At 35.6% G+C, this 12,024-nt stretch overlaps 1 protein-coding gene across 4 annotated transcripts in view; it reads right to left on the reverse strand.

The window, feature by feature from the left end:
• Positions 1 to 12,024, reverse strand: part of LOC150099898 (uncharacterized) — a 127,163-nt gene that overhangs the window by 99,931 nt on the left and 15,208 nt on the right. For all 4 annotated transcript variants that reach the window (XM_090403075.1, XM_090403076.1, XM_090403077.1 and 1 more), the window contains exon 2: positions 4,368 to 4,555. In XM_090403075.1, the coding sequence (XP_090259201.1) occupies positions 4,368 to 4,518 (151 nt within the window). In that variant the 5' untranslated portion in view covers positions 4,519 to 4,555. The remainder of the gene's footprint in view (positions 1 to 4,367; positions 4,556 to 12,024) is intronic.

A 12,024-nucleotide genomic window follows, 5' to 3' on the forward strand; every position in this document is an offset into this window, starting at 1 on the left:
TGCAGGTTTAATTCTAATCCTGTTATGGGCAGGAACAGTTGTGATTGTCTTTGGGTGGGAGATGAATTTCAACACACAATGTGAGACCATCACTCTTATTATTGGAAGCCTGAAATGGCTTGAAAAATTCCAAGTTTGATCTCTTGAGCAGGATTTCTGTATGATGTCAAAAATAAATATAATATAAAAATTATAGAAAAATTTTCCTTACCTTCACTTCTTCTGCAATATATATATACATATATATTCATTTTTCTAAATTAACTGACTTAAAACCCGAGAATTATAACACAATGACATTTATTTGAAAAAACGCAACATGTTTCGTCAAGAATGACTTCATCAGGCGATAAGAACATAGAAAGATATTAAAAGACACTTAAATTAACAATGACACACTCTAAAGCTATACAATTATAAAGCCATAATATTCGACTGTAAATTACAGTTATTATGAACTTGAACTACAGTCCGAGTTAAAGTTCTATTGTTGTACACCTGTGCGTGTGTGGAATCACGCGATCTCCAGTATCTAATAGTAGAGTTGAAAGAGTCAGGCAAATTATAGCTAAGATTATTATTCAAATGAAAAGGGTCCAAGGTGATTTCTTTTGACTCGACAATGCGGCGCTCTATCTCATCATGGTAGATGTGTAGGTTTGAAGTTGATGTCCAATTTATTTCATGTTGGTGGCTTTCGTTGTTTGTGTTAATTGAAAGCAGGACATGGCCTGACAGAGCAGTTGCTCTGGTTCTTTCATAAGCATGTCGCGCTGGTGCTCTTCGAGACGTAGTAAGATAGATTTCTCTGTCTGCCCATAGTAAGGCTTTCCGCATTCACAAGTGACCTTGTATACACCTGGGAATTGTAGAAGGTTGTGAGGTTGTTTATAGTTGTTGAAGCATGATCTTATTTTTGGCAGAGTCGAGAAGCACGTTTTTATGTTAAACTTCTTTAGAATTCTACTCAGCTTTTTGGATAGTGTGCTGATATATGGCAAGACGATATGACCTTTGGAGTCGTCTTGTGTCTCTACGTTGCTACGTTGACGGTGGGATAATTGGTTGTTAATATTTTTTAGAGAGTAGCCATTGTTTTTAAAGGTCCATTTAAGATGTTGTAGTTCCTTTTTCAGTTCTTCTTCATCTGATAGTACAGATCATGCACGATTCGCTAGAGTTGATATAATACCCAACTTTTGCACTGGATGGTGATGGGAGGACGCATGCAAATATCTGTCTGTGTGTGTTGGCTTTCTAAAAATAGAGACTTTAATTGATTCAGGCGTTTTGGTGAGTTTAACATCTAGGAAACAGATGGAACTATTTTCTTCAATCTCCATAGTCAATTTTATATCTTGATGGCGGTTGTTTAAGTGGTCGAGAAACTTGTGAAGATTCTCAGTACCATGCTCCCATATGAGGAATATATCGTCCACATATCTAAGCCAAATTTTTGGTTTTAAAGTAAAAGAGGAGATCGCCTTTTCTTCAAAGTCCTCGAAAAAAATGTTGGCTAACACAGGAGAGAGGGGGCTTCCCATAGCTAATCCTTTGACCTGTTTGTATAGTTTACCTTCGAATTCAAAATAGCCAGAGTTTACACAGTGAGATAACAGAGAGAACATTTTATTTGAAATCTTGTTTTATCAGCACACTATCCAAAAAGCTGAGTAGAATTCTAAAGAAGTTTAACATAAAAACGTGCTTCTCGACTATGCCAAAAATAATATCACGCTTCAACAACTATAAACAACCTCACAACCTTCTACAATTCCCAGGTGTATACAAGGTCACTTGTGAATGCGGAAAGCCTTACTATGGGCAGACAGAGAAATCTATCTTACTACGCCTCGAAGAGCATCAGAGAGACATTGCTTATAAGAGAACCAGAGCAACTGCTCTGTCGGGCCATGTCCTGCTTTCAATAAACACGAACAACGAAGGCCACCAACATGAAATAAATTGGATATTGACTTCAAACCTACACATCAGCCATGATGAAATAGAGCGCCGCATTGTCGAGTCAAGGGAAATCACCTTAGACCCTTTTCATTTGAATAACAATCTTAGCTATAATTTGGCTGACTCTTTCAACTCTACTATTAGATATTGGAGATCGCGTGATTCCACACACGCACAGGTGTACAACAATAGAACTTTAACTCGGACTGTAGTTCAAGCTCAGAATAACTGTAATTTACAGTCGAATATTATGGCTTTATAATTGTATAGCTTTAGAGTGTGTCATTGTTAATTTAAGTGTCTTTTAATATCTTTCTATGTTCTTATCGCCTGATGAAGTCATTCTTGACGAAACATGTTGCGTTTTTTCAAATAAATGTCATTGTGTTATAATTCTCGGGTTTTAAGTCAGTTAATTTAGAAAAATGAACATATCCCAACCCCGAGTTAATAGTACTAATCATATATATATATATATATATATATATTGCAGAAGTAGTGAAGGAAAACCAGAGGATTGATGCAATACTAAGGACTTTGACAAGCAAAGATAAAAGAGTAGTGATTTCATTGTATAACGTCTTCTGATCAGATCACATCTGGATTACTGTGCACTGTGACTATCTGGGCACCAGTATTTGAAGGGGATGAAGTACCATTGGAAAAAAGTTAACCGAGGTGCTATATAGTCCTGATATCATTTTTGTTATCAGTTAACTGATAACATAAATGATATCAGGACTACATAGTATCCATTATGAGGAGAGATTGAGGGCATGCAAAAAGCAGGGTTTGGTGGACAGAAGATAAAAGGGCAATATGAATGAGACATTTAAACTGATGAGAAGTATTTACAGGACTGACTGACACTTAGGAGAATTATCGTAGTAGAAAACAGGGGGGGGGGAGGAGAAAGGACTATCCCTAGAAGTTGTGAAAGAAGGTGGTGAGTAAGAGGATGAATAGTGGCCTTTTTACATGGAGGATGGCTGGACCATGGAATCCACTGCATAACAGGGTGGAGAACATGCAGATGTTGAAAGGGTTTAATTAAGGAATGGTGTGATAAGCATTGTCTAAGATGGGCCTCCTGTTGAGTCACAAGACTCAACACAGGAGGATGACTCCATTAACATTCTTCATCATAATAATGCTTATGACAGATATTAAAATATCTATGATAAGTAGTATTTAAGACATGATGATTTCCTAAACTCTCTGTTCACATATAATAATTAATATTCCACAGCAGTAAAAGCATGTGCTAATATTTTTATTATTATTATTATTATTAAACTCTCCATGGAGTCAAAAAACTCATCGTGGGAGGTTCATTCAACTGACAACATATTTATTATAGAATCTTAAAATCCTTAACACTCCTTGCATTAACAACACATTCTGGTAATGTGTTCCATTCACTCACAATTCTCCATGTAAAAAATCTACTCCTCACACCCCACTTCACGACACTTACATAACTTTCAGGAATGACTTCTGGTTCTTCCCATCTCACCTTCTACGCTTTTTATAATCCCTTCTGGATTAATCTGATAAAATCCTCTCACTAACTTAAATGTCTTATCGTATCACCTCTCTTCCTCCTATTCACCAAACTCTGCAATTCACATTTCTTCAACCACTCTCCATAGCCAGCATTCCAAAATCCCAATATTGTCTAAGTCACTTGCCTCTGAACCCTCTCCAATGTCTCTACATCACATTGAAAACCAGGTGACCAGATCTGAGCACAATAGTCCAAGTGTGGTCTGACCAGTGCCATATACAGTGGCACAACCACTTTGTTATCCTTACATGTTACAGTACTTCTTATCATAGCACCACAACAATGTGCAGCCTTTGCAACACTAGCAATATGCCCTCTAAACTTTAGTCTACTGTCAATCAACCATCCTCCCAAATCTCTAATCTCATCCACTTCTTACAGTACAGCACCATCGATATAGTGCATAGCCTTATATTTCTGCAATCTAAAATGCAACAACTTGCACTTATTGATATTAAAACTGCAACCTCACTCTTTTGTCAAAGTAAAAAAGTCTATTCAAATCTTCCGGAAGGGAATTAATATCAGCAGTACTACTTATAATTCTTTCTAACTTTGCATCATCAGTAAATAACTGAAGATCCCCAGTCAGTCCACATGATATATCGTTTATAAACAAGTTAAACGGCAGTTCTTCTAAAACTAACCCAGCAGTTTTTCACTAATAAAATATTATTTAGTGACAAAATGTACATTTTTTTTTTTTCATAAACACAAAATAGAGAAACAAAAAATGTAAAAAGGGCATTTTGAAATTGTGACAACAGATCATAAAAAGTAAATTTAAATATTACAATTGCTTTTATTTTAATTAATAAAAACAAACTGTACCTACCTACAGGTACTTTTAATTTTGGTGGATTTTGATATGATTCTTTGGTAGTCGAAATTAATACTTCTCCCTTAAGATCTTCAGGATTACCTAATATATTTGGATATCCACGCCGAATATCAATTTTTTCATGTGATCTAGGTCCAGAGGACATTTTTATTTGAAAATTACACTTGCTTGCCTACAGGATTCTATTAAAAAAAAGTACATTAAACTCTAAGCAGATGGATAGACAATAATTGTAATAAAAAATTTTCAATTTAAATTACATATGTCAATTTAAATTACATAAATACATATATCTTAACTCCTTAAATCAGGGAGTCTCTTAAATATGCATCCAGTCTTTTATATATGCATCCAATGCCAGCCTGGTTGGCTGAGTGGTAGCGTATGCATTCTCCAGTCAAAAGGCTGCGGATTCGAATCACAAACATCCATGTACACGGCATGGATGTTTGTGATTGTCTGTGATAATACCAGTGGTGGTGGGCAGTAGATGGTATTGATATATATGATAATTGTAGTTGGAGAATTGGGTGGATGCAGAGTTGTAGAGTAGGTGCCCCTCCTCAATGAGTCTTAGGACTCCCTGGAGGTGTAGTATAATAATAATAATAGTAGAAGGAAGAATGATAATAGGAGGGAGATTGCTGATGAAAATGGTATTGTAGGAGGAAATAAAGAATTTTCCTCCAGAGTACTATTTAATTCAGCCATCAGATTGCTGATGAGCGATCAGAATCACTCTTCCAACAACATGAAGTACCATTATACTTCATGTGCAATCAGAATCACATGAAGTACAGTTAATTCTCAGAATTCTTTGTGTTGTCTTCACAATTTTGGCAAGTGTCTGCTAAATTTCAGATCCTTATCCACTACCACCTCAAGATCTCTTATTTCCCCACTTCCAACAATATATCCCAGGGGCGAATGCTAGTCTTGAAATTCACGCTTGCTCTTGTTATCAATCAGGGAATGAGAGGTGTGATTGAAGTCTGATTAGCAGAATAATGAATTACTGACCATTTAAAACTATGTACAGGTAACCTTCTTATAATGCAGATGTTAGGTTCCGCAGAAATGCCGCATTATATAAATCACGTTATGAGAGCCTCAGATCACATAGAAAAAGTAGGGTTATGTTCCGAAATTTTTTTTTTTTAAATTATATAAACAATGACATATCCAACAAAAAAATATTTTTATTTAATTCAGGTAATTCATGTAAGTTAAGAAAACATATAAACTATGAAACAAATACATAGCATAAAAATTACAAATTGTACTTAAACTTCATTGCACACTATGCATAAATGTTTTAGGCAAAATAAAATAGTGCATATTTTAATTTTTCATTGCACGAGGATTTGAGGTTAATAAACACTTGTTTTGTCATGTAGTCACCTGATGCAATACTACAAAACACTGGATAATTCTATCTTTGGGAACTTTGAATCCAGGAGCTAATCTTTCATTTTTCGAAATATAGGTGTGTTTTTGCATTTTTTTTCCAATATTGAATACCTGGTCTGCACTATAAATGTTTATAAACTTTGAGAGCTTTTTGTTTAATAAGATTTCCATCCACAGGAATTTTCTTTTGAGGTGCAATCTTCTATTGAAATCATTAGAGATTTCTCCATTTTTCCATTAGAATATTGTGTACATGAGCAACGCGCTTTGCATTTATCGTTGACCCAACAATAAACACTTTCTTAGATTTTATGTTCATTTTGTTTGATTGTTCGAATTGTTGATTCATTTAAATTCAAAGTCCCTGCAAAAACTCCTGGTTTTTCTCCATTTTTCAACCGATCCAAGATTTTGAATTTTTTTCTTCAAGAGAAATTAATTTTGTTTTCAATGTTAGTTTTCCCCTTTCGTTGCAGTTTGTGGCCATTACTATAAAAATAATTTTTTCACAAAAAAGCAAGCATTACATATTGTATGTAACTCACCAGAAAATAAAGTGCTCAGCTTGAGATGAACACACTTATGATTTTTAATGTACTTTCCTGGCAGAAATAAGGACAATTTTCAACAATAAACGTTTATAAGAAAAATTTCGGTAATCAGACCACATGTTTATTATGATAAATAACAATAAAAAACAATCCAACAAGTTTCGTAAGTCATATGACTTACATCTTCAGGGGTAAAAGGTAACTAAAAGTTAAAATACACAAAATGAGAAATTATTCAAAATAGTTCATTCTATGCAGTTGTCTAACTGCTCATTAAATTGAATATCCGAATGTAGATTCAGTGCAATGCTAAGTTTCAACAATGCTTTGGAACAAGAAGAGCATAAAAAACTTCCCTTTCTAATAGAAATCAATGAAAAAGATAATCTCCATCTATAGAAAACCCACCAACACAGGAAGATTTCTTAATGAGGCTTCACACCACCACCTCTCGCAAAAGATAGGTTTAATTAACACCTTGAGGTACAGAGCTTATAATATTTCAAGCACAGAAAAACAAAGAAATGAAGAACTCCAACATTTAACACAGATCCTCAAATAAAATGGTTCTGAACTGAAGACTATCAAAAATTCCTGAACACACCTCTTACAATCATCTCACAAAAGCAAGATTTCAAGAAAGCAATCACGCTTCCATACATCAAGAATGTTACATACAAAATTGCCAAATTACTAAACAAACATAACATCAAAGTGGCTTTTCTACCGTTGGAAAAAATTTCAAGATCTCCACATTCCCCAAAACCTCCACATTATCCTTTAAAAAAACCAGGTGCATACAATTGTTCTTGTGGCATCTGTTATGTAAGCCAGACAGGAAGATCAGGGGAAATTCGCAAAAACGAACACCAAAAAGACGTGCAAAAAAGAAGAGAAAAGAAATCAGGCTTAGCATACCACACAACTTCCACTGGCCATAATGTACTATGGCAAAAAACAAAGATGTCTTACATTGAAAAAAATTGTTTCATAAGGAAATTTAAAAAAAGCTACAAACATGCTAAGAATTCTAAAGCAATGCAACAAAAACCAAGGCCTAATTCTACACCAAGTTTGGTCAGCATTGATAAAAAATATACCGAAGTCAGACCTCAGACAATGTGAACAACACAACGTGACAGCATCCAGCATTGTTCAAACTTAGCATTTCACTGAATCTATATTCGGATATTCAATTTAAAGAACAGTTAGACAACTGCATAGAATGAACTATTTTGAGTAATTTCTCATGTCGTGTGTTTTAACTTTTAGTTACCTTTGACCCCTGAAGATGTAAGTCACACGATTTACGAAACTTGTTGGGTTGTTATTTATCATAATAAACATGTGGTCCAATTACCGGAATCTTTCTTATGAACTGTTAAATCACAGAAACCTTCGCATACAATAAACATTTTACATGGTAAACAATTGAGGTACATGCGTGCTAAGGGGTATTTTCCCTAATATAAATTCGCTACTTATAATTACATGTAGGATACAGGCAGACACAAATTTAACATATGAAAAGATAAAGGGATACTACAATTTGTAGACTGCATTATATCGAAACCGCGTTGTATAAGTACTGCGTTCTACAATTTTAGACTGCGTTATATCGAAACCGCGTTGTGTAAGTACCACGTTATACGAGGGTTACCCGTTTTTAGAAATTTATGCACAGTTAATCATACAAATACAACATTTATTTTACAAATGATATTCTATCTTTTTCAATTTAGCTACTTGAATACAAATTCTACCCTACGATTCTTTTTTATGAACTGGTCAATAACATCGTCATAAAAAGTTGGTTGTAACTTAATTTTCCCAAGCAACATGCACACTTGTAAAGGCTGGCTGAAGTTCACTGGCTAGAACTACTTTGACTGCGTATGGCCCGTGTTTAAGCAACAGAGTGAGATGACGTGGAAAGAGCGGAAATGGCTATGCGCGCACATGAAATCACAGTGCTGAAGTGAGAACCTGGATGCTCCCACAACCGAGTAAGCCAAGGTAGCTTGACTAGTGTCGGCCTTCGATACACAATGCAAAGCTCAATTATTGCCACACAAGCTTAAAACGTCTTCTGTCTACAAAAATAAAATCCTAAATGGAATGCTTATAAATGCATGCATTTATTAACAAATAAATATTACTTCTTCTCAATTAATGAGCTTGCGCAGCAAGCATGGAGAATTCGCCACTGATATATCCCCAGCAAGCATAAATTCTACATTCCATCTTTGTTTCCCAAATTTGCTGACCTGGTTGGCCATGTGGTTAGCATATCCACCTCCACCCAAAAGGCTATGGGTTTGAATCTCACCGTGGGCATGGATGTTTTGATTGTCTGTGAAAATACTGTAATGGTAGTCGGCAGTAGATGGTGTTGGTGTAGATGATGAAGGTAGTTAGGTGCCCTCCCTTGATGGGTTTTTTGGACTCCCTGGAGGTGTCATGTAATAATAATAATAATAATAATAATTTTAAAACCTTACATTTTGCAATATTGAACTCGCATCCCCATTTCCGTGCCCATTCACTCAATTTACATGACACCTCCAGGGAGTACAAAGATGCATCGAGGGAGGGCACCTATTCTACAATTCTCTGTCTCCACCAACTGCAACTACCATCATCATCTACACCAAAGCCATCTACTGCCCACAACTGCAACTAAATTTTCACAGACAATCACAAACATCCATGCCCACGGTGGGATTTAAACCCACAGTCTTTTGGCCGGAGAGCAGATACGCTAACCAGGTCTTCCATAAGGCTACATCTCTATTCTTCATAGTTCGTCCCAACTTTGCATCATCTGCAAACAACTGAATATCCCCATCCAAATCTTCACCAATATCATTAAAATACAGGTTAAACAGCAATGGCCCTAAAACAGACTTCTGAGGCACATCACTAGAGACTTTCCTCTTCCTGGATATTGCTCCCCCCATACACAACTTGCTGATACCTATCAGATAACCAGTCTCTGATTCAATGCACTAATCTAATATCCAACCCCATCCACTGTAGTTTGACTATCAACTTATCATGCGGTAATCGATCAAAAGCTTTTGCAAAATGTCTCCATTTCTATCTTAGTAGAACCTTCTGTGGGACCATAGGCACAAATAAGTCTCATTGTCCAGTTCCCCATTCTGATATTTGCCCACATCACTCTACTCAAGACTGCCTGCCATTCAAGAAGATTAGCCTCGTATTTAGTGTTGAATACTATGTCAACTCCTTCTCTGATTGTCATTGTCTGAATGTAACATTTTGTATTTATTGCTCAGAAAGAGCTCACTAGTTTTTGCCTTTTTTTGTTTCAGTCACCCCTATTAGGTCGATCTAGTACTTATCCAATTCCTCAGTTAGCTCCATTTCTTTGCCATTTAATCTTCTTATGTTGATAGTACTGATCTTGAACTCTGGTGATGGTGAGTTGGAGTGAATTTTAGGATTTGTTCCAGTAGCTGACTTTTTGCTGTTTGCCCTGGTTCCCTGCCGAAAACAACGGGGGCCTTGTTTAACCGAGCGACATCCCGGCCAGCATGAAATTCTTTCATTGTACCATCATTCTATATTTTGGTTTAAGCCAATAAGAATACAATTTGGTCAGCTAAATCCCAAATTGCTAGCCCATCCTCGTTCGTTCAGTATCCAGGTAGATACCCGACAGGGTGCACCACGAGAAGGTGAGGATTGCATACTAGGTCAGAAGCCCTGGTCAGTTCTCCACATTCCTTTAAAGGTTATGTGGAGGTCCTCTCTCAGTTATACAGCTTTGATCCTTTAGCACCCCAGCAGAGTTTATAGACTATGTAAAAAATAAATAAACATACAAATTTTAAAAAAAGATAGTCCTTGGCCTGCCCATGGTAATAACGTCCTCTAGGTTATAACCTTTTATGTTTGGAAGATACATTTAAAATTATTTTTTCAAATAAATAATATAAAATAAAGTTATTTTTGAATTAGGCAATCAAGACTTATCAGTGGTACAGTTTTTCAGTAAGATGGACACCCTGCCACCTAGCCATGTTGTTTTAAATGAGGTTTATTTCCATATGGATTGAAAGAGGCGGGCTAACATCAGAGGCATAGCTAGAGGGGGGAGGGGGCAATCTGTCCCTGGCAACACTTTGAACATTTACGAACTTTTGCTGTTAATTCTAAAATACAGTCTCTAGAACTCAGTTCGAACTATTGTAATACTACAGTGAATTTTCCTTACAATTGGTAAGTGTGAGAGGAGTTTTTCTAAATAAAATTGATTAAGAATTACCTACATTACTATGAAATAGACTTTGGCAATGTCATCGACAATTTTGCTGACAGAGAAGCAAGAAAAATAACATTTTAGAATGTTGGAATTAAAGTTTTACTTCAAAAATAAACAGAATGTTTTAATTTATTTCCCTATATGTCGTTTTGACTTTTTATAGTATTTTTGGTGTGTATTGAGATGGGCAGCAAACTCAGGGACCGCCCTTGGCGGCGAAAGCTCTAGCTACACCACTGGCTAACATCATTGCTACCTCATTCCCTAGACTTGTCCTCATTGGATTTTTTTCTTAGGATACATATTAAAATTGAAGTTTTGCAACTGATTCTGAATAAGTAACATGTTGAAGAGTTGAAAATATTTAATCAAGGTGGATTAATTACAAATAACTGCTTCGCTAACCACTTAACAAACCAGGCCAGTGCCTGCTTGACCGAGTGGTTAATGTATCTGCTCTCCAACCAACAGGCTGACAGTTCTAATCTTGTCATGGACGTGGATGTTTGTTAATTGTCTTTATGTGGGAGATAAATTTCATCACCTGGACCTGGTGTGAGACCACTGCCCTGCTTATTGGAAACCTGAAATGGCTTGACAAAATTTTCATAAACATGGAACTTTTTCAAGCCAGGTTTCTGGACTATGTAAAAAATGAATGAAAACTACAAATATATATATATATATATATACACACACACACACACACCCAATTCTTTATTTACACGGTGGATTGGTTCCAGAAAAAATCGTGTAAATGAAAACCATATAAAAAAGAATACAGTGCATATGAAAAAATAGAAGAATAGTTCCAAAACCCAATACGAACAATAAGTTATTTTCAAACATATATATATATATATGCATCTCTTAAAGAAAATAGTGTGTCACTAATAAAACAGAAATTCAGAAAGGTCCAAATACACCTGCACATATGGTTATTGGTTAAATTTTATCTGCCGTCACTTTCTGACAGTAGCCACATTCTTTGGCCGTCCTGTTCATACTGCAATGACAAAACATTTTTTTCAGTAAAAGGAACTAAATTAGAACTAATTTCCAATAATTCTGATTCTATTTTTTTTTATACCACGAACTCTGTAATTATTGAAATCGTTGAAATCCTGTTTTGACTAGATCTTTGTGTAATTCTTCATATCATACCACACATGACTTCAGTTCCCATTTAAACTGTTCAGCTCATTCAGTATTTGGATCATGTGTAAGAAAATGACTTTGCAGTTTTACTAGCCATTTGAAGCCCTTCTTTAATTAATCCTACGGTGAGTAGAATCTCTTCATCATCATCACTTTTTTTTCATTTTCATCGAGATTCTCAAGGACAGCTTCTATTATTTCGTCATCACTAACAGCATTGTCAACCATCAATTCTTCAATA

This window comes from Typopeltis vanoorti, chromosome 13, assembly GCF_054136105.1.
Source record: "Typopeltis vanoorti isolate ZY-2024b chromosome 13, IOZ_Tvanoo_1.0, whole genome shotgun sequence".
In the NCBI taxonomy this organism is placed as follows: domain Eukaryota; kingdom Metazoa; phylum Arthropoda; class Arachnida; order Uropygi; family Thelyphonidae; genus Typopeltis; species Typopeltis vanoorti.